Source organism: Sminthopsis crassicaudata, chromosome 2 (genome assembly GCF_048593235.1).
Source record: "Sminthopsis crassicaudata isolate SCR6 chromosome 2, ASM4859323v1, whole genome shotgun sequence".
Lineage (NCBI taxonomy): Eukaryota > Metazoa > Chordata > Mammalia > Dasyuromorphia > Dasyuridae > Sminthopsis > Sminthopsis crassicaudata.
The window spans coordinates 79,956,611-79,980,833 of NC_133618.1; the positions used below are offsets into that span (position 1 = coordinate 79,956,611).

Consider the following 24,223-nt stretch of genomic DNA (forward strand, 5'->3'; position numbering starts at 1 on the left):
TAAGTTGAAAGAATAACTTCTGACATACTAGTTATCATACTGCTATATCAAGGCAAGTAAATAAGATGAGACACCCAAGAGAGGACAAATACTTTTCTTCAATACTAGTAACTAAATGAATGATTTTGCTCCAGCTAAATACTTGAAATAGTTTAACTAAAATTTCACTTTACTCACATACAACTAATAAACAATATTTCCAAGATCTTTAAAATTTATAATACATAATTTATAATTATTACAAAGTGGTAGAAGGAAATCAATTTTAAAAAGGAGAAACTTTTGCTATGTTGTAGAAATCACATAATTTCAATAACTAATTATTTTATGATAGTGAAGGGAAAGACCTAAGACTTCACTGGTAAAGGAAATTCTAAGGGTGTAGGTCAGCACTTCCTTTGTAATTCACAGTTCAAGAAGCTGAAAGACTTGTCCAGTGCCCCACAGCCAGTATGTGTCAGCAAAAACTGACCATAGGTCTTCCTAACCATCACACTAGCTTTCTATCTATTCCATAAGGTTGGCTCTTGCTAAGATAACTGAAAAAAATAATTAGAAAAAATAATAAAGCAACATTTATCCTTGAAGATTAAATAAATATATATGGCATATTTAAAAATTGAATGTAAAAATAAAAAGCAATAGCTAAAAAAAAAATGCTAGCTCTGAATTAAAGTAATTAGTGCTATGTCATACAAACATGACTTGAAATAGATGAATATCCTAATTACACGTCTTTAGACATGCTAAATACATGCTTAGATCAGCATTTATCTTATTTGGTTAACTGTATCAGGATTAAATATGGGGTGCTTAAAAGATTTGTCTATACTAGTTATATTTCTGGTCATCTTAATAGCACATTATTCATCCTTAAATGTGTTTCAGTGTGCATGTATTTATGCATTTATGTAAGGTATTTTGCTAAGAGAGCAATTAATTCTTTGGATTTCTATAAATATACTGAGACTATGGTATTGGGAAGCAAAACAGCAAACTGTGACTAGTCTCTTTGAAGCATGAAAGATTCTACAGTTTATAACAGGATTTCCAGTTAGAAAGGATTCCTTTGCTTTTGTAAATGGGGAAAATGAGGGCCAGAAAAGTTAAGTAATTTGAATAATGTCATATTGTTAATAACAATTAATAGAGATGGGATTTGAATGCTGGGTCTCTCATTCCAAGTCTACTTCTCAAAAATGAATAGAGGCTGCAGATAGTAGAATGGTGAATAACAGATACAGAAAAAAACCTATGGGTATAGTGTTTGTAACATTTTGAAAAGCTATGTACAAGTTATACTCAAACTAATGTTTTAAACTACAGATTATTCATATACTTTAACATATTTAACATGTATTGGTCTATTTGCCATCTAGAGAAGGAAGGAGGGGAAAAGTTGGAACAGAGGGTTTTGCAAGGGTCAACCTGAAAAATTACCCATGCATATATCTTGTAAATAAAAAGCTATAATTAAATAATTAAAAAGAACAAGGAATTTCTGGAGAATGAGGGGGGTTAACAAAAGCTAGAAGGGAAAAGGCACTGATGTGTTTATAGATTTAATACAAATTTTGCTAATTCTGAATTTCTAATTTTTTACACTGTGGTTACAGAAATATTTTTCAAACATGCAAATAATATACCCAATGATCAAATGAGTATCAATGATCTCATTTTCCTGTTTTGTTGAATAACTTACCTTTTTATCATTTAGTACTTACATGCACTTTAGGTGTTGGAGGAAGACCATTGCTAATAGGTTTCTAAAAAAAAAAAAAAAAAAAAAATGCATCGGGCAAATTATAATTATAGACTTTATAAAAGAGTTATCTTAATTTCTAAGTTAAAGTAAAAAAATATGAATAAACACAAAGGAAGAGAATTAAAAACTGTACTGTAATTAGAAAATACTTGGGATGGGGGTAATCCCAATAAACTGAAATCTAAAAGGTAGAATCAGAGTAAGGCCACATAAAAAGAATAAACTGTAGACTAAGTATTAACTAATATAAAACAATTCTTTGACATATTTTTCATATACTAGCCTGAAAATTTTTTTTACTTTTTAGATAATTAATAAAGAAAATATTTAAAGATAAATAGATAAAGATAAAGATTTTAAAGATAAATTCCTTCATGTATGTTCTTAATTGGTATTACTGTCAACTCCTGACAATAGTTCTCTATTACCATTATGCAACGAACTGTTTTCTTTAAAATAGTATATTGTATTATAGTGTCTATTTTGTGTAACTAAAATTTTAAGTTATGTGTTTCTCAAAATGTATAGCAGTTACAACCAGTGTAATCTAATTAAAGAATGTTACAAGTAGAGAATAATTTTTTCTTGTTGTTATAGATTCTCTTTTTTATTTACACTGGACTTTTAACCTACAGCTTTTTTTGAGGGAGGGAATTCATAAATAACTAAAAGATGCATGATACTCAATTAGGAAAACCACATCATTTTTGAATATAAAAAGATGAATTGTTAATGATAGAACAAGTCTAGTATATTTTAAATTCTTCCCTGTAAATGTGCATACTGTATAAAACTATACATACAATACACAATATTCAAATTAAAAAAACATTCTAAAAGCTCTCTTAAATGTTACAGTGTTTGATAATACAGTGACAATTTGCTTAGGAAAAAAACTATAAGGGGCATCTAGGTGGCTCAGTGGTTGGAGCACCAGCCCTGAGGTCAAGAGGACCCCACTTCAAATCTGGCAAAACACTTATCGTCTCCTCCTCTCCTAGCTGTGTGACCTGGGCAAGTCACTTAACCCCAATAGCCTCAGGAAAAAAAAAAAAAAAAAAAAAAGACATGCTATCATACATTTTAGATTAAAAGTCTGTGGAAAATGCTCTTCCCATCCCCCTACTCCAGGCTCTTGTCTGTCTCCCTCCCCCTTTTTCTATCCCCATCTCTCCCTCCCCACCCTTTAGGCTAAATATACATTTCTAATATTAAAGGTGAAAAAAAAAAGACTAAGTGAGAATGAATTTAGGAAATAGTTTCTGACTTATCTACTTGAAATGAAGTATCTGAAAAAGTTAAGTACAACCTAGAGAATTATTTTGCCTACAATCATTCAATCTCTGCTCAAAAGTGAACTCAAGAGATATTATTAGAATTATATGAGAATTAATAATCAAATTAATCAAGGATTTCTTCCTTTCTCTATTTGTAACCACTTAATTTTGAATTAATCACTTTGAGAGCAGGCCAGCCTGAGTTGAACAGATCTCCAATCTTTAAAAACTGGTTAAGACTTAGAATGATATAAAAAGAATTCATAATAATATATTGTTTTCAAACTGGAAGACCAATAAGATTTCTTACTCAGATTAAAGCAGAGAATAATGAGAACTAATGATTTCATAACATCTCTTTTCTTTTTAAAAAGGAAGGACTTAAGTATAATTGCACAACTTGTGTTGCTTACTGATGAAAATGTTCCCAATATGATAAAAATAACACTTTAAATAATATATACAAAATTAAATGCAATCTTTTCTTCATTTAATCTCATTGGGATCTTCTCTATAAGAAGTAATAATTTATTTTTCCCCTCAGCAAACTGATGGATATCAATATGTAGCTGGGATTTTCTTTCCAAATATTAAAAACTTTTTATATTTACAGGACATGACAAAAATATACTATAAGAGCATTTTAACACACAAATATAAATAGGTAACAGTTTGCTTTCAGCTGTTCCCCAAGTGACCTAAGATAGAAACATTTATCTTCATATTTCCTTGTTCACTCAGATTTTCTCTTAAGATTAACATCAATGCCACTAACTCTGTATTGGGCAATCCAGGATAATTAGAATATATTATAGTATATTAGAAACTGTATTAGTCCAGTTAAGTGCACTGGGGGAAATACTGTAGCTTGCTTTATCCTTAATGGGGGGGTATAGGGTAGGGCCTTTGGTAGTCACTTTTTACTGACACTGATGGGTACTAATAAAAAAAAGTTGTACTTAAATAAAAAAAGTAGTCCTATATACTGAGAAGCTCAAATTTGGGAATGTTTTCTAGTATAATCAAATATTAATTAAAGTTGAGTTACTTCATATCTCAGCATTACCGTTAATAGTGTACAAATAGAATTTACAAATAATACCTACTGGTACATCTTTCTTTTCTTTCCTTGAAGGGTTTGTGCCTTTATTTTCATTCTGCTGCTGGTATAATGAACCAGTTCGCTCACCATTCAGCTGGAAGGAGTTCAGTCCATTACCTTAATAAGATATGTTTAATTACAACATACTGCATATTTATAAGTATTGATATACATTAAGGAATTTCTAATTTTTTTAAAAGGTGCTTTTTCATATTGCGAAGAAATGAGTTTTTTTGAAATGAAAATTCATTTTTTCCTTTTCATATTTCCTTAACATTTTCTTATAGAATAACATTTAAAGTAGATAAATGAAAATTATTCACTAATTTTAAAATGTTACAGAAAGAAATCTTTAAGATGAACCCCTCCAAACTGAGAATTTTAATTGTGGACATTTTCAATAAAATGCTACTATTTGTGTGAGAAAAAGCAGGAAAGATGGATACACCATTCCCAGCCCTTACCCCTAAATGATATTCAATTTCTCAATAGTTAAGATATATTTTTTTCCTTTTCCCAAGTCATATGTTCAATGTTGCTAGATTTTACTTAGCTTTTTCCCATAATACCTAAAGCAGAAGGCTTCTGTGGGGGTAACCGGGGAGGTGGTGGCCTGGGTGGAACTTGTGATGGCTTTGCTGGACTCTCAGGCACAGGACATCGCTTGATTGTTCCTTGATTATCATCCTCAGTGGAAGGATTTTCCTGTGGTATGTAGATGGATTTAGGCTGAAAGGATACATAAAAGTTGTAAGGATACAGCAGTTAAATAAAATCATTTCCCTGAAGGAAAGAGCTTCATTTAACTTATCTAATAAAACATGTCTTTTGAAAGCTAAACACTCTGTGAAGACAAATCATCATTCCTTATTGATATCAGAAACTAAATCAGCTAAAATAATTAAAAATGGGATAAAAGCAAGTTTAAATTTTCCTATTCAAGTTCTTGGATAAATCACATAAACAGTACTATGCTAAGCAAAAAAGCAAATGTATTTTTGATAATTTTAGAGTGCTATGCTTGATAAAAGTCATTCAATTTAAAGTCAATAGTATCATTTTTATAAATAAATGGTAGAATATCTTTTAAAATTTAATTATTGTCCACATTTGCATCATGGATCTGCCTTTTGCAGTCAGGTGAGGCCCATGCATGACTTCTTAAAACAAACATTTATGCTTTAAACAAAACACACAGGGTGAGACAAAGGAAAGCAATGCTAATGACACATTCACAAAATTTAAAAATGTCTTAAAAAAAACCAAATAAATGAATACCAAGTTAAGAAAATTATAGTCTATAGTCAAATACCATGGAGTCACAATGAGGATAACATAAGATTTAGTAGTTCCTACATTAAAGGATCAGAAAGTTTGGGATGTGATAGTTTTAGAGGGTAAAAGAGGTAGGATTACCTAAAAATCATCTACTCAGGAAAAGTGAGTATAAATCCTTCAGGGGAAAAATGAATATTCAATGAAATAGAAGACTTTTCAACATTTCTGATGTACAAAACAAAGCTACATAGAAAATCTGACTTTCAAATATAAGACTCAAGAGAAGAATAAAAAAGGTAAACAGGAAAGAGAAATCATAAAGATTCTCAATAAAGTTAAACTGTTCATACATATTCCTGCATGAAAAAAATGATACCTGCAACTTTTAAAAAACATTATTGTAATTAGGTTAGTTAAAAGGACAGGTCTGAGTTCAGTATGATGGGATGATTATCTAAAAAAATAAAAGTAAGAAGTGAGAAAGAGGAATGCACTGGAAGAAGGGAAAGGGAGAGTTAGAATGGAGTATTATTTTATTTGATTATATGATTTGATTTTGACATGATAGACCTTTTACAGTGGAGAAGATGAGGGAGGTAAGGCCAGTTACACTTGAAATAGGCTCAAAAAGGGAATAACAAAATACTCAACAGTATATAGAAATTTCTTATCATATAGGGAAAGTAAGAAGAGAAGGGGATGGGAAATGGTTTAATAGAAGGCAGGGCAGATTGGGGGAGTTAAAGTCAGGAACAAAACACTAGAATGGACAGGTTGAAAGGAGAAAGATAAACAAGGAAAATAGAATGAAGGGAAATACATAATTTTACATCAAGTTTCTCTGAGAAAGACCGATTTTTCAAGCATAAAGGGAAAGGAATCAAATTTGTGGAAATAAGTCATTCCTCAACTGATAAATTGCCAAAGGATGTGAATAGGCTGTTTTCAGATTAAGTATTTAAAATATTCAAAGCTATCTATAGTCATGAAAAAAATGCTTTAAATAACAATTTTTTTAGAAAATGCAAATTAAAACAACTCTTGGTTATTATTTCCTCACACCTGTTAGACTAACTAATATAACAGAAAAGGAACATGACAAATGCTGAAGAGGATGTAGGAAAACTAAGACAACTAATGTATTATCAGCAAACTTGTTTACTGACTCAAACATTTGTAGAACAATTTAGAACCATGTCCAAAGGACTATAATACCATGCATATCCTTTGACCAATCAATACTACTAGGAAGTCTGCAAACCAAAGAGTTAACAAAATAAAAAGGAAAAGGACCTATGTCTACAAAAATAGTATCTCTTTTAATGGAAGAACTAAAAATTGAGGGCATGTCCATCAATTGAGAAATGGTTGAACAACTCTTATATGACTAATAGAATATTACTGTGTTATAATGATAAGCAGAATGCTCTCAGAAAAAAACTGTAAAGATATATAAACTGATGCAAAATAAAATGAGCAGAACCAAAAGAATAAAAATATAAGATGACTACTCATTTACTCTGACTTTAACTAAATGACTTTGCTATTTTAGCAACACAATGACCCAAGACATGAAGGACTTAGAACAAAAAATGCTATCTTCAGGAAAAAAACAAACAAAAAACTGGTGGGATGTGCAGATTGAAGCATGCTAAAAAAAAAAAAAAAAAAAAAAAAAAAAAAAAAGTCTATTTTCTTTTATAACTAACTAACACGGAAATATGTTTTGCATGATTACATATGCATAATTTCTACTTGCCTTTTTGACAAGATGAGAAGGAAAAGGAAAGGAGAAAATTTGGAACTCAAAAAAATTTTTAAGGAGAATATTAAAAATGTTTTTACATATTATTGGAGAAAAATAAATTAGAACTAAACATTTTAAAAGAACAAAACTTTTTTGTATATCTCAAAAATTTAATCAGGAAAATAAATTTTCTTACCTTTGGTGGTAAAGGAGGTGGAATTTTTGCTTTCATAGTTGAACTAAAAAATAATAAATCGTAAAATTAGAACTCTCATAGAAAGTTTTGGAAGTGAAATATTATTAGACACATATTTTTTTCAAGCTTAAAGGAATAGTTCAAGTTTTTCATTTTTAAACCAGTACAAAAAAGTGATGAATACTTTGTCAGATCCTTAAGATTTTTATAACTCTTTCTGAGCGAAATGTCAGTTTGAAATCTATGGAGAAGATAAGCTTTCATTATTTTTGGAATTAAAATTGGAAAACAAAATTATTATACTTCCTAAATAACAGTTAAAGGATAGGCAATATAAAATATTAAGCAAAAAATTTGAAAGAGATCTAGGTAAGTATAGCAACATGATATTTTAGAGAATGTTATATTATAAAATCAGTTTCTATTACTTCTAGCATGAAATAACAAGGCTGAAGAAATTATAAAAATTTTATCTGGATTCATCTGAAGCACTTGCACTTAAAGATATTTAAATAAAAAAAAAATATTGAATTCTATGGAATTTTAAAGTGAGAAGGGACCTTAGAAGATTATCCACCCAATTCAATAATGATCCTCACCAAAACCCTGATTTAATGCCTTCGTCTGGCATAAAGCATGCTGCCCTGGTTCTTCAAGGGTTGTCAAAAGATCTATCAAAGTGGAAAGGCTGTGAATTTGGGACTAGCTGTGAATAATGTCTGATATCCAAGAATCAAGCACAGATTAGTTTGGAGAGGGCTATCACTATAATGAATGGAACATGATGAATGTTTTGACCATAGCAGATTCTTCAAAAGCATCTACTAAATAAGTTTATGATATGATCTCAGACAATGGAAGGAACATTGAAATGAAGAGATTCTTGAAGTATACTGAAATATCTTAAAATAAATTTTTTTCCCCATTTCCTCACATATGCATAAAATAAGGTTTCCCAAAAGGCTCTGTGTAGCTTTAAGGCATTGAAGATGTATAAATATGAATGTGTATGGGTATAAAATATGGATATATCCTTTATTTTAAATACTTCCACATATTGTTGAAACCAATAATTTCATAACTGCCAGTGTGGAAACTCTTTCTAAAAATGAAGACTGGCACAACTTGTTTATAACCTGTAATGCAGTTAAGAAGTTAAATTACCTATGTGTGATAATACAGTTAGCAAACACAGGGCTTGTAATATCAAGTTGCCTTTTTCAAGTGCTTGCATTCTCTTCTCTCACTTTCTCTCTACATAAAGTAGGCCCTTACCAGATGTCTGTTCAACTGAATCATGTTTAATAACAAAACTTAAACTTTTATCTTAAGAGAATAAAGCTATCAAATCAACAACTGAAATTAATAAGACAATTTAATAGAAAACTTTTCTTTAAAATGTGGGCAATGAACAATTATGGAAAAAAAACCAAAACTATGGTGTAGTCTGAGAACAATGACTATTTTGAAAATTACACTTATTATAAACAATATTTAATCAACATGAAAAATTCCCTCCCCCCCTATGAATGGCATACAAGATAAATTCTAAGGACTTACTGTTTAGATTCATCATCATCTCCTTCTTCATCTTCTAAATGTGCTACATGTCCCCTAAAGAATCAGAAAAATAAAGTGAAAGTTGAAAGTATTTCATTGATGAGAAGTCTCTAATATACCGTAAAGGCTACTTCTGTTAAGAATTTTACCCTTTTTAGCTTATTAGCCTTGGGCTAAGAAAAATGTTTTTCTTTTCTTTTTTTTTTTTTTTGGGGGGGGGAGTATAGGTGAGGTTGGAGGAGGGGGAGAGATAACAGCGATGCAAACTTAAAACTGCTAATGCAGCATGGAAAAGTATATAAAAATTTAAAAAATAGTAGATAAAAATTACCTCTGATGTAATTCTTCTTCAACAGACTTCAAAAGACTCCTTTGAAAAATTGAAACAAAAATATTTAGGAAATATATACAATCAGAAGAATAAAACTTTATCATTTATCATTTGATATGTACAAAAATAGTATCAATTTATATTTAAACAGTTCCAACAATATATTACAAAGTTATATGCATTTTTCCTCTTTAAGCACATGTAATGATGGATTACCAATAATATTCCTAGCTAGCTACTTTATACATCATAAAGATGATTTAAAAAAGAGATTTTCATACTCAATGAAAAAATTTTTTAAGGAGAAGACATTTAATGAGCAAAGTCACAGTAAGAATGACAGAAAATAATTTCAGGCTTATATTCAGAAATGTTCAAGCCTGATACTGAGAAAAAAATTAATCTAATTCATATTTTCTCTTTTTCAAAATAAGGAATATAACATTTTTCAAAAGTCATGCTCCCAGACAATCCTATAAAATGAAACATGTTGGACCTCTCTGCAAAAGCATGCATGCATGTGATGTGAATACATGAATGTAGCAGCACTTTGCTTTCACAGAAGACAAAGTTACTTACCTGTAGAAACTGTTCTCCAGGGGTGTACTGGCAAACAAATTTACACTTTGGGAAGTTTGAGCCTGAATTAGACCAAATGGAAGGATACTACATTTAGGCCCATTTCAAAGATTTTTTTGTTGTCAGGAGAGGAACAGGAAAACCAAAGCCTTCCAAAGACCATTCATTACTCCTCAATGCAAGATCCTTTATTACAAGGATTCTTAACCTAAGTCCTTGAAATTATTTTTTAAATTTATAACTTTATTTCATTACCACTTTCCTTTGTAGTTCTATAGATTTACTTTCATTAATTTAAAAACAGAATTCTGAGAGTGCCTTCACAGGTTTCACCTGATTAGCCAAAGGGGTCCATGACATAAAAAGACCCTTACTATAATGAAATGAGTAAATAACCCATTACTTCTATAACAACCCAGATATGCTTTCTAAAATAGAAGGGACAGAAACCAATAAGAATTTATTTTCTGATTTGCTAGATAAGAAAATTATGACAAACATACTGTATTTTCTCTAAAGGATTAAACAAATTCCTACTATATACTAAACACTGTAGGTAGACAAAAATAAAGCAGTCTCTGCCCTCATGGAATTTACATTGCATCAAGAGACATTATATAAAATATACTTATAAGAGAAACAAGGTAATTTTTTTTTTTTTTTTTTTTTTTGGATAGGGAGAAAAAGTCCAGTCAGAAAAGATTTTTGATGTACAAGGTGGAACTTGAGCAGAGCTCTGAAAGGTATTGGGAGAAGTTAAAAGAAGTAAAAGTGAGATGGGAATACAATGTAGCCGTGGAAGATGGGAAAAAGTCATGTCATAGGAAAGGAAGGACAAAAAACAAGCCAATAGTACTGGAACTTTGAGTGTGTGCAGGTTAATGTATATAATCAAACTGGAAAGATATTGCAGGCAGGTTGCAAAGGACAATATTATTTTAGTAAACTTTTGTTTTATGTGTTTAGTGAACTCTCTCAAAATTGTTGAAAATTAAATGACAGAGTTTATAAAAGTCAGTGGAAGAGGATATTGTTTGGAGACACCTTTGAGATCATATATTCCTAACTCTTTTAGAGATTAGTAAACCAAAGTAGCAGTTAACTTATATTTTCAATAGATAAAGTATTAATTTTGAGCCCTAGTTATTTTAGTTTGTAAGAGAATAAACTGAGACACTGAAATTAAACAGAATTTCGTAATTCACAATGCTCTTCAATATTATAGCTAATACAATAGGCTAATACAAAGTTAGTAACCATGACGGAGTATTTAAAGTATTTGGTCACTGAAATCTATAGGTTAATATACAAAAAAACTATAATACTGTCAGTATGGGTAATTCCCAGTCTGGACATTTCCTCCTTCAAGTACAAAGCAACTCAGCTAAGAAATTAGGAGGAGAGTAACACATATAGAATTAAGAGACATGTGCAGATTTACATTGTTACTAAAGCATATGAAGTGGTAATTTAACTTGTCTTTCTGATTTCAAGTCCAGCACCTCATCCACTAAACAGTCCTAATCTGACCACTTATAAATAGAACAAAAATTTGTTCTGGGGTCATTAATTAATATGCCTACGATGGAATTTCAGACAAGAGCTAGTTAGCAGAGGACTTTAATCCTAGAATCTTGAAATAATAAAAAGGAAAATAAAAAATATAGGCTTTTTCCACCAGCTAGTACATAAGACTGAGGATAGAAGACAACCGAGGACCTAGAGTACTATGACCTTCTCTTATGTTACTAGTCCCTTGAGAAGTAGAAAAATAAATCAGCTAGTTATTTGAAATCTTACAAAATGTTCTTTTTAAAAATGTTAAGGCTTGGACCACTTTTCTTCACTGGGTTGTGGAAGTTACAATTTCTTGATTTCATTAAGTCAAGAGTAGGGATTGTCTTTTACCTGTCTTCAAATCCTTAGCACTTAGCACATTCCTGATGTGTAGTAAGTATTTATTGACTGCTTGTTGAGTGAATGACTGATTTTTAAAAAGTCTATGAGTGTTCCAATGCCAAAATTAATAAAACTATTTGCTGGCATATTCCATATTTTGTGAATATGATTTTGGGAATATAATTTGTGAACATGAGGAATAACAGGTTAACAGAAATAACCAGGAAATATTTAAGATTCTTTTCCAAATAAAATTCCAAAAAAATTTCACTTATTTGGGATACATGGTTTTTATTTAGAAAGCTGATTCTAGAATTTTGAAACAAAAGCAAAACAGGCAAGTAATTAAATACTATAATACTTAAAGTAGGGGTGGGCAATAACTGGTTTAAGAGCCATATAAGGCCTCTGAAATCTTTTGCTAAGGCAACAGCAGGTGATGATGAAATGAAAGCTAAGCACAACAACCATCTCAGTTATAGAACTGAGTTCTGTAAATTGATAATTTTATGTGGCCCATGAATGATGTTATAAATAGCCCAAACAATGTTGACAGAAAAAAAAGTCCATTTCCCCTAATTGGCATCCCATCCCTTATTTTAAGTAAACAAGAAGAGAAATTGTGGCCCTGATGACTGGAGCCTGGAACCCAAGAGCACCAATTCTTGAAATATACTTCAACCCTAACCCAGTGTCAAAATAACCATGGTCCTTTCAATCACCTAAGAGGACTTCAGGTTAACTGTGTTCCCAGTAATAGAAAAGAGTTTTTTAAGATAATTATCAGATATAACAACACCTTTTTTTTTCTCTTAAAATGAAGTTAGCAAGAATAACTTTCCATTAAGTAGCCAGAGGAAGTTAATCCTATCATCCACTTCAGAAATAAAATGCCAAAGTAAGATGCTTGGAAAGAACATCCTAATAACTTCTAAGAAGTTGAGAGAACTTCTGTTTTCTCTGGGAAAAACAGAACCAAAAATAACTGCACTGTAGTTCTTATTAGGTACTTCCTGCCTGGTCTACACTAAATAATATCCACAAGTGGAAATCTGTCTGCCTGAATACCTATGGAGAGAACAGGAAATATTTTTGAGTTTTAAAACACTGCCCAGTCACAAGAACAAAGCAGACACAAGTAAATACAATAAAGAGAAGTGCTACATCCATGCTCATGTCACATGTATGGAATATGCTTGTACACAAAACATAGCCAAAAGACACAACTTTTGGCCAACCTACCTTGCCAGTGAATCGTTATATAGAGTACAATTCCTTAAGCAGTGATCCAATTAATCAAAAAATGAAGGTTGTAAAAATTATTAACTTTTTTGTCTAGTCAAAATAAATTACTCTGTAAATAATTTTAATTATCACAATCAGACTGGAAAGTCACACCTTATTTAAAGGCAATATAAGTCATTTGTTGATATTGCATTTTTCTGTACTTCTGAGAGTTTTTATTATTTTTCAAGTTATTCATTAAAACAAAAAAATGAACTAAACAATTTTATAAAATTATTTGTCTTCAATTGATATTTCTTTAGAGTTGATCAAAAGGATAATCTCAAGTTCAGACTAAACCATATGACACTTGGATTTTATATATATGATACGAAATAGAACTTTTCTGACTTCAAACAACTGGAAATAATAATTGCATTCTATTTTCACATAATGGACTTTTTATATATTTGCTAATTTAAGAAATATCTTTACAAAATAATTTTGTTTAAATAAAAATTAAGATGGCAGCTATATTACAGGCATTAAAGTTTATGTTCCAGAGAACTCAAGTCTACATTGGGAAGGATGACAAGTCTGATATAATTAAATGATCTTCAATCAAGGCATGATTTTTAGTTAGAGCCCAGATAAAGCCATTAGTATTCAGAAGCTACTTTCTAACTATTTTAAAACACAGGAATAGGAGAAATCATGAATATGAAATAAGTATTAAATAATTTTTTAAAAATTTAAATTATTTTGAGTTCTAACATAATCTAAAGATTGATGAAATAAATGGACAACTGAAATCTTAAGTATTTAAATATGATTCACATTCATGAAATATGAATATTTATAATTTATAAATTATACTAACTAGGAAATTATAGTTTGTGATATAAAACTTGGAACCAGAAATTAAAACAATCAAAGAAAAACATTAAATTGGCTAAAAACACACTTATATTTGAAAAACACAATATACTTGAAAATATTAACTATTCCTTTTAGAGAAAACCTTTCCAAAGGCTGGATGGAATATTTCTTGTTGCTTTAGAAAACAATGAATCCAACCACATACCTGATGTTTATGCATAAGTATAAGAATAAAAAATGTAATTAGAGATTTAAGATTTGAGAAGCACTTCTTGGGCTGACCCTGGGGGTAGACAGTCCAAATATTTTAATTTCTAAGAGGTTCTTGCCTTGGTATTACAAAACTACTAAGTTTCAGAATTGGAAATCAAACCCAAATCTTTTATTTCTAAGGCCATATTCTCCTTCCCTACCCCTTAAAATAATGTGTTGCCTTCTGGAAATCAAAGGAGTAATGGTAAAGCAAATGATTATAAAATGCTCTTTAAACTGTTTCAAGATACCATTGGTAGAAGACATTTTAAAGGGAAAAATGTTACAGGACAGAAATAGGAAAATGTACATATAAAACAGAAATCTGACTAGCCAAAAAACAAAAACAAAAAACTTTTGTAGAGTAATTTGTTAGATTCTGAAATAGACTATAAACAGGGATGAACCAAATATAATTTTAAATTAAAATATGCATATTACCTAAGTAATGAACATAATGAAAATATCAAGAATTAACAGTATCTGTTAAAAGAATGGAGTCAATTAGTTTAAAAAATATTTCCAAAATCATATTATTGAAAATCTTTAGTATTTATAAAGATTTTGAGTCCTCAGTTTCTAGAGTTTAATAATATAACATTTTTTGACTGGTATAGATAAAAATTTAAGCAACACTTGTTACCCATGCTACTTTATGGTTTGAAACATGGTATAATCTAGAATCTGTTTAAGGCAGTTATTAGGTGAAATATAATTTCACCATCACACTTTTTTCCTCTGGCTTATATTATACAAGTAATATCCTAATAAAATTCTATTTTTTAGGGAAATAATTCAAGTTATATGCTTCAGCTCACTAATGAAATAAAAATTGTCACAGTCCAAAGACTGTTCAGGAAAAAAGAACTGTATGTTTATAATAGAGTTTTATATTTTACTTTATAATAGTTAAAAGCTGGCAATTTTCTAAATACTTTTTCTTCTAAAATATTGAATTTATCTACCTACATATAAAAATTGTCATTATTATTAGCACAATATAAATCTATAAAACTATAACTTTGTTTTGATGATAATAACAAAAATAATTTAAATAATCCTCAATTTTGAGTTAATAAAAACTTTACTTACTTATTTCCACCTAAAAAATAACTGCTTTGGTGTCCTTGTCCATATTCCAGCTGAAGATCCTAATTTTACAAAGTAAAATATTTGGTAAAATGAAAAAGCAACAGCAAGAACCAGGAATCAATTATATAATTATACATTATCTCAAATAATGAAATCGTAGATAAAAGAAATCTTTATTGCTTATGTTTTTAAAGTTGTATTATTTTCAAAGACATAGTAAAAGAACTTCTGAATTCTGCCTGCCATTTAAATAAAATTCCATGTCTAAATTTGATCATTAAAATAATAAAAAATGAAATTGTTTTAAAAACTTCATTTATGACTAAGTTACAATTAGCTTACAATTAGGCACAGTAATGGCAAACAGTTTTGGTTTGGTTTGAAAGATAAAACAAAACATAGATGCACTTTTGTATTAACTTTCCTTTATTTCCCTTGGGTTAAAAAAAAATCAAATTAAATAAAGGTGCACCTTTTAAAATTTAAACTTAACACATGCTAGAAGAATTGTACATGTTTAACACATATTGAATTTGAGTTACTGTCTAGGGGAGGAGGTGGGGGAATGGAAGGAGAAGTTTGGAATATGGAGTTTTTGCAGGAATGAATGATGAAAATTACCTTTGCATGTATTTAGAAAATAAAAAGCTATTATTTAAAAAAAATAAACTTAAACAAGACTAAAGCCTATAAAATGTTTAGTTTTTCAGTATTTTATAGAAGCAAACTAATTTCTTAATGGATAAATGATTAGTAATTACAACTGAATACTAAAGAGCTTTTCAATTATTCTGAAAACATTCCATAATTTTAAATCAGAAGTTATGTTGACATTAACTATAAAACTAAATATATAGTAGAGACATCTTATTAGTGCTCAAAAGATTTATGCCTGACATTAATGAACTAAAATATGGGTTTTTTTTAATAACAATGGAAGGCATATCAAAAGATGCCTTTTTTCACAGATAAACCTATAGCTTCTCTCTATACTATAGTTTAAAAAAATGTTGTAGCGCAGAGCTGAATATTTAACCTTTTAATTTCCTCAGGACATTTTGCATTTGTAGTGTTTTTTTTTTTTTTTTTTAATGAATTTAGTTCCAATTCAATATGATATAAATTGTCTACATTATCTTTCCTGTTCAATACATTTTATTACTTTGGCCTAGAAGGATACATAAATATAATTCCCTCTCATAAATACTCAGTCCATGAAGATAGCTAGAATAATTTATTTTTACATTTCACAGAAGTGAAAAATCTCTATAAAATTTGTTTTCTGAAATATCAAAAAGCTTTTAGTGAAACTGAAAACAAAAATACTGCTTTAGAGCAAAGCTTAAATTTATTTTCTTTCCTTTTCTTTTTTGGGAGGGAGAATGAGAGGGTACTCTCCATAATACAGCAACCAGAGAAAAAATAAAAGAAAATAAGACATTCCATAGTTAAAAGTTCATATGAAATTCAAATGAAAAACAAGCCCCATTTTAATTCTAATGATATTTCTTAAAAGGATAAAATCAAAATGTTATCCCAGTGCATGCAAACAATTACAAAAATAATATTAAGTGCATATAGTATTCAAAATTCCGTAGGTTAACTTTTCCTTAGCCCTTTATTTTTTAATACTGTTTATTTACTAGTTACTGTAATTTCCTTTTAAAAAATATTTTATATTAATATTATTATTACAAGAAGCCCTGATGGATACAATTCTAACCCTAGATACTTTTTTCTAAATATAGCAGACCTACCTAGTGAGATAATATGAAAAAAACTGTAAAATTCCATAAAGATTTTTATTTCTAGCTCAGCTAGTCATCATAATCCCAAGACTATATTCTTTTCACATGACAGAAATAAACAAAAACTACACAGAAACAAGCAATAATTTCTTGTGCATTAGTACCAATTGAGCCAATATTTCTAAGAGAGGTATAAGATCATCTGATTATGTTAATAACAAAAATTTGATAGCAATGAAAAAAATTTGTCAAAAGGGGTTAGTGACCTTTGAGGGAAAAAAGTAGACTTGAAATCATTTAAGTGGGACTTCAATTAATTAATTAAGCAGAATTTGGAATGAATAGAAAGATGCATATGCCAGTGAAGAAATTTTATGTCAGGTCTTTAGATACAGAGAAATCTACAAAATGGGCCAAATGTTAAGCAAGCTATAGATGAAATATTATATTAAGACTAGCTTGTCTTTTCATTCAGATAGCACTTCACAGACACAATAAAGAAACAATAAACATGACAGAGTGAAATGAGGGTAGAAATAGCCCTTAATGGTAATAATACTAATGTTTTTCTTTTCTTTTCTTTTTTTGCTGAGGCAATTGGGGTTAAGTGACTTGCCCAGGGTCACACAACTAGGAAGTGTCTTATTGCTACCTTGAAATTCTTGAAGAAAATAACAATTCATTTAAATAATGTCAAGGATTTGTAATCTAATTGGTACTTATATTTCCTCTACCATGCATAGCACAAAGTCTATGCATTAAGTGACAATCATTTGAGCTTCTGGAGCTTCACCTCCCCCCCCCCAACTATCTGGTAGAGTACCTCCTAATGTCATATGGGCCAGGAATACTGACAAAATTAGCTAGATGTGGTTATAATTTGCTAATGAGCGTCTACTTTTCCTACATTAAGAATTAAAATAAATTAGCAAACGGGGGGACAGGAAGACATTATTGGCCTAAAATTTACCTAATCTTAGAAAAGTATAAAAAGATCCATTTTAAAAGGAACAGAAGGTCAAAAGTTAAATGGTTCATTTGACAGATAATTTCCCAAACTAGGGAAACACATGAAAGAAAAATGAGGTAGTAAATTTAAAGAAAAGAATTGGAACAAAAAAGAAAGATATTTGCAATGGGATAATTGAAAGAGTATGCGTTCCATCAAAGTAGCTAGACATTAGTAGAAATCTTCCAGAATGATGTAAAGTCTAAATGCAGTAACGTAAAATAGTCTAAAAATATGAAGCAAATATTCTTAACAAAGGAGCAGCTAGATGGTGTAGTAGAGCATTGGTCATTAAGACCTGAGTTTAAATCCAGAACTCAGATCTTTATCATCTACTAGCTGTGTAATCCTGGGAAAGTCATTTAACCCCAATTGACTCTCTCCCTTTCCCCAAAAAATACCTTAGCAAAAATAGTTCACCATGAAAGGAAAACAGTAGGAAGGCTAAAAAATGTTTTGCTATAATATTTGAGAAGATTGTAGCTTGAATAAAGAATTTCTCAGGATAGTCAAAGAAAAGATAAACATTCAATTTGACAGAAAAACAAGTGAAAGATTTATTATATGAAGCAAATAGGTAAAAAACAACTTGAATCATAGACTGCTAAAAATGAACCTACCTAAACGTTGAATTATGTGAAAAACTGAATTTTTAACAATGTGAAGCCAAAGATGAACTAATCAAGCTTTTAACCATTAGCATATGGGAAGGATTTCCTATTTCTATCTTTAAAAATGAAATTTAGGGGCAGCTAGGTGGCACAAAGGATAGAGCACCAGCCCTGAAGTCAGGAGAACCTAAGCCCAAATCTGGCCGACACTTAACACTTCCTAGCTATGTGACCCTGGACAAGTCACTTAACCCCAATTGTCTCAGCAAAAATAACAAGAACAACAAAAAATGAAATTTAGCAGGTTAAATGTTTCATAAAATTAAAAAAAAAATTCAGAACATTCTTTGAAACTTCAAAATTAGTTTTTTCTTAATAAGAAGGCATAAAAGATTATCTTATATTAATTTTATAACAACATGCCCCAAATAAAAGTAAAATTAAATTTGCATTCTTCAATAATTTCGAAGAATAAACTGTCATGTAGGAAGTCTTCTATGTGGAAATGATTAATTATATATTATCATACTAGATAAACACCAAAAAAATTTGGAACAAGGTATGGTGACATCAATTTAAATATGGATAAAAGGACTCTGCAAGGTGCTTTCTTCATTTTTGAGAATAACGTAAAATATAAATACTACCTGTTCTTTAAAACTCTGATAGAATTTTTAAAAATTCTAAACATTTATAGAATTCTGGCTTTTTTCTTTAATAATTTATTTAGAGCTTTATCTATTTCCTTTTCTGAGACTGAGTCATTTAAGATCTCTATCTGATCTTTTGATAGTTTTGGTATCTTATAATTTTGAAGATAATCCTCTACCTCTTTTGTATTCTGTTATATTAGCATATAAATATGCACAAATAATACACAAGATAACTACAACAATGTAAATAGAAAATAAACAACTTCATATTAAAAAACATCAGAAGTAATTATAACAAAATTATAAAGATCAAGTAGGATGCAGATCAGGAAAAGTATGAGAGGATACTTTAATAAACCCCTTTGTAGAGGTGGAAGATCCACAGGTATACACATTGCACCAGTTTTCATGCTCTTTCTTTTCATACATGATTGTGTCTTGATTAATTATGATCTTTTTTATTTTTTAAAAAAGCTAAAACTTTTCACAGTTTCCTAAACCTCAAAAGAATAGGTATAGCTTAGATAATCTTTACTATCCCTTCCATTGTGAAATTCTATGAAATCACTAAAATTAGATATCTGAATCAAGTTTTAAGTCTTTCAAGATGTTACCCCCTGCATTTCTGGCCCACCCTCACTTTCCTTTCTGACTTCTCTACTGCTGGCTGTCTGTATAACACAGTGTGGTATTTCACTTTTCTCTTGTGCTATATTCATAGATTTAAGACCTATTTCTCCTACAGGACTTTGCATTTCTTACAATATCTAGCAAAGTCAAAGCTTATATAAAGTACTTGATAGATTCCTGTTAAATTGAACTGAATTAATAAAAACTGTATTTTAGGTCCAAAAGACAGAAACATATAAGATACTAAAATGGGATCTTGAAATGAGACACTTTTTTAACAGGAGGGTCAAGGATAGAGAGAAAAGGCTTTACACTTAATATGATGCCATCATATTTGTCACATTCGATTTTTAAATGTTTCCTTTAAATGTTCAGACGCTCTTACTACCAATGGCTTCAATGATGACAACTGTAGGATAATACAGTGTGGGCCTAAGAAAACTATGCATGGCCCAATAATTCTTCTTAAAAAAAAAAAAAAAAAAATTAAAAAAAAAAAAAAAAACCACAGTGATTAATTTTAAAAATTTATATATATATATATATAATTCTTTAAACTACATGAAAAATGTTTTGTATTTGTAAAACAGAGACGAGATATCCAAAAAGAATATATATGAATTCCCATATTAACTTTTCTATCTGAGTACAAATGATAAATATTAGGGTAAATACTGAATCATTTCATAAAAATAGTAACAATTTATCCAGAGAAAAAATTATTTCTGGTTAAACAAAAATTACTTGTCTTTAATTATATGGTAGTTTGCTAATGCTAAATAAAATAAACTAACGAAAATAATTAACATGGTGCAACTGGACAAAATGTAAGTGCTTTGTAAAAGAAAATATAAGACAAAACCAACGCTGACAAAGAAAATCAGAAGATGAGAAATACCAGATTAGATCTTGCAGTGTAGTATATTTCTTCTGAACTGTCCAAAAAATCGTCACTGTCGGGCTGTTTAGCAGACAGAGACCAAGAAACCCAGGTTATTTACACTTAGAACAAAAAGCCACAAATACACAAAGGGAAATTTTCACAACTTGGATAAGTCCTGCCAACATAATTTTGTTAAGGCAAATGCAAAGTTATATTATATAAAAAAGCTTAAGAAAAAGCATCTACAATAAACTTTGCATGATAATATTAAATTTTAGTTTAGGGTTTGAATACACATAATGACAACTTAAGGGTAGGTAGGGAAAAGCAAAATGAACAAAAGCTGCCTTAACAAAACACAATTAGCATTTGTCAATTTCATTTCAATTTTCTCATTATCTCCCACCTCTACTTATTCTTCCTAGGTATCATAAAACAATTTTCCTTTTATCTTCCTTCCTATATAGTCCTGAATCTGATAATTTCCATGAGAAAATTAACAATTCCTTCCATTAGTTTAAAAAAACTGACCAAGTAGGTTTAATTATAAGAGATTTGCCCTCTTGGTCTTTATGATTCCTTAAATTAATTAGATTGAAGCTAAATTTCAAAGCTGGACAATATAAAGCTTTACTGGAAGTAGTGATATTTTTAAAGGAATTATAATTTTTAAAAAGTAAAGTTTTAACACACCCCCCCCCTTAAGAGACTAAAATCATCTGAATTATTTTAAGCAATTTCCCTATCAAGAATGTATCTAGTATTACTAAATACTTTAAGAAAGGCAGACTTTTTTGATCAACAGGACCTCTATTTTCATAAGTATAGGAAACTATTGTTAAAGAAACTCTTCAAAAATCAGCAACTGGCCTGCCACTAACACTTGTAATTTAAAAACTAAGTGGAGGCACTAAAGTTAAGTGAATAGCACATGGTCACAGAGCCAGTACATCAGAGTAGAGATGAGAAAAATCAGTCATTAAATTTGTTTTAAGAACAGTTAAGTTTAGTACTCTGATCATATATTGTACTTTATTAAAGTGACCTATGAGCTATGATTATATTTAAAATGTGTTCTTTACTGGGACAACATTCTAATTTAAACCCTTGAGAAGTGAGAAAAAATATACCTTAATGTACATACAACAAAAAAAATCCAGCCACAAAAAATTGAAACATAAACAGGAAAAAAATAAAAGGGTCAACTTAAAAACTTAAAAAAAGTTTAAACAAAGAATATTAAAATTACCATTAAAGTTATTCCACTAGTTTATTAGTGATGTATGAGTCCAGATGACCTATAATAATTGATAATCAATCTCATTAACAGATTTGACAATTTTCAAAACTGCTTACCTTACACTTCCCAAATGCTTTAAAAATTATTATCAACACTTTTCTCTCTTGCTAAATAGTATTGATGTCACAAAGGTTAAACAAACAAATATATATATATATGTGTTTCTCAGTTAAGAATAAAAGCTTATATTACTTACCAGCTCATGATGTGGCTCAGTCTCCTTCCTTAAGGGTGGATCAAATTTTACTTGACCAACTATCAAAAGAAGAAAAAAAAAAAAACTTGCTAAAAAAAATCTTATGAGAAATTGGATGGACTTGCTAGCTGTGTAACCCCAGAAGAAGTCACTTCCCCCCAAAATGATAGTTTTAGTTTTGGTACTCAGTGATAAAAGATTTCTGATAATGTACTACAAGCTTAATGTTTAAAAAAACAAAATTTTCTTATAAACAAAACTTAATTGCCATTTCTGTAGATCTTATAAATTTCCTTTCCAGAACTGACAATTTTTTAAAATGATAAATAACTACAGTACTCTTTAAAGCCAGGATGTCAATTGCATCTTCATCATAGCTCTTTCTCACTATTAGCAACCCAGGCAACACAATCACCCAATACATCTTAATTTTGGCTTTAGGTAGGACAAAGTACAGAGCAGAGTTCATCTATTCAATTCACCTAACATTTAAATGACTAAATCTTAATATAAGGCATTGTATTAGCACAGGAAATGCAAAGACAGTCACAAAAATAATCATGGGCCCTTAAGGAGTTTACATTCCACCAATGATATACAACACATATATAGAGTACATCTAGTATATCCAAAGTAATTTCAAGAGGGATTAGTGTATACTGAAAGAAAACCAGTTCTGGAATTTGAGGACATGGATTCAAATCCCAATTTCAATTCTCAGGACAGAAGTAGTAAAGTTCAGCTATTTAAGGTCGTCTTTGACCATGTTATCCCTACTGAAAAAACTCCCATGGCTCCCTAGAGCAAATATAAGTGCTCTCTTCATATATTAGCCCCCCCCTCCTCTTTCCAATCTTCTTACACCTTACTCCTTAACACACATACTCTTTGACATAGTGACTCCTGGCTGTTCCACAAACAAGACACTTGATTCTCCACATTTTCTCTGGCAGTCTTCCTGTAATGCTCTGCTTAATGATTTCTTTTTTAAGTCCTAACTAAAGTCTCACTTTTTACCAGAAACCTCCAATCCCTCTTAAATTCAAAGCATTCCATCTTTAAAGTATTTCCTATTTATCTTGCTATATAAAGCAAGCTGCTAACATATGTTTGCTTTCATGTCCTTTGAGTAAGCTCCCTGCCTTTTGCCTTATTGTGTATTCTGATACACATTCTGGCACCCAGTAGGCACTTGATTGAGTGACCTTAGACCCATCACTTAACCTACCGGGTCCTCAGATAACTGATCTGTAAAATGAGGTTAGACTAGATAGGCTTTCAGTCCCTTCCAGCTCTAAATCTATGATCCAGAGATGATGATCCACCAAGTGAAGACAAGTGTGGGGATCAAGAAAGGCTTTCCATAGTAGTAGCATCTTGGTTGTATTTCAATTCTAGAAGATAAAGGGTAAAAAAGGAGTTATATTCTAGACAAGGGGAATGATCTGGGCAAAGACCTAGAGAAATAAAGTGGGCCCAGTGACAGGTTGCACGATTTGACTGTTGTCTACTGCATGGATGCATCAGAGGTAAACTCCTGGTTCTTCTGGACTGCACTGTGGCCCTCTGTCTACTACCTTGTACCATCTCTCAGTCTGTAGCCATACCAGTGTTAGAGGGCAGGGGCTATCTTTTACTTATTTGTAAGTAGAAGATTCACAAGATTTACTAATTATTAGTCAGGAAGTGAGGTTATAATACCAAGGTTATGAACCTGGGTGACTAGGTGGCATTCTCAATAGAAATGGGAAAGTTTAGTCGAGATAGGTTTGGAGGAAAAGATGAGTTGTTTATACTGAATCTGAGATATTGACAGGATACTAAATTTGAAATGTCAGATTTTCAGTTGGCAATGTAGAATGGAACCAGAAAAAACAATGGATAAATAGTGAAAAAACATATTTAAATATGTTTTATTTAAATATGTCATGTATATAGAGATGATAATTAAATTCATTGGAACTAATGAAGTCACCAAGAAAGAATATTGCAAGAAACAAATGAAATACTGT

General features: G+C 30.2%; 1 protein-coding gene across 4 annotated transcripts in view; it reads right to left on the reverse strand.

Annotated features, from left to right (window-relative positions):
• The window catches only part of MAP4K3 (mitogen-activated protein kinase kinase kinase kinase 3), a 166,483-nt gene that overhangs the window by 35,460 nt on the left and 106,800 nt on the right, over positions 1-24,223 (reverse strand). For 3 of the 4 annotated variants that reach the window (XM_074286652.1, XM_074286651.1, XM_074286650.1), the window contains 9 exons: positions 22,212-22,270; positions 20,731-20,793; positions 15,182-15,240; positions 9,257-9,295; positions 8,926-8,979; positions 7,366-7,408; positions 4,714-4,873; positions 4,149-4,261; positions 1,725-1,766 (listed from right to left, as the gene is read on the reverse strand). In XM_074286652.1, coding sequence (XP_074142753.1) covers positions 1,725-1,766; positions 4,149-4,261; positions 4,714-4,873; positions 7,366-7,408; positions 8,926-8,979; positions 9,257-9,295; positions 15,182-15,240; positions 20,731-20,793; positions 22,212-22,270 — 632 coding nt within the window. The remainder of the gene's footprint in view (positions 1-1,724; positions 1,767-4,148; positions 4,262-4,713; positions 4,874-7,365; positions 7,409-8,925; positions 8,980-9,256; positions 9,296-15,181; positions 15,241-20,730; positions 20,794-22,211; positions 22,271-24,223) is intronic. The other variant, XM_074286649.1, reaches the window with a different exon arrangement.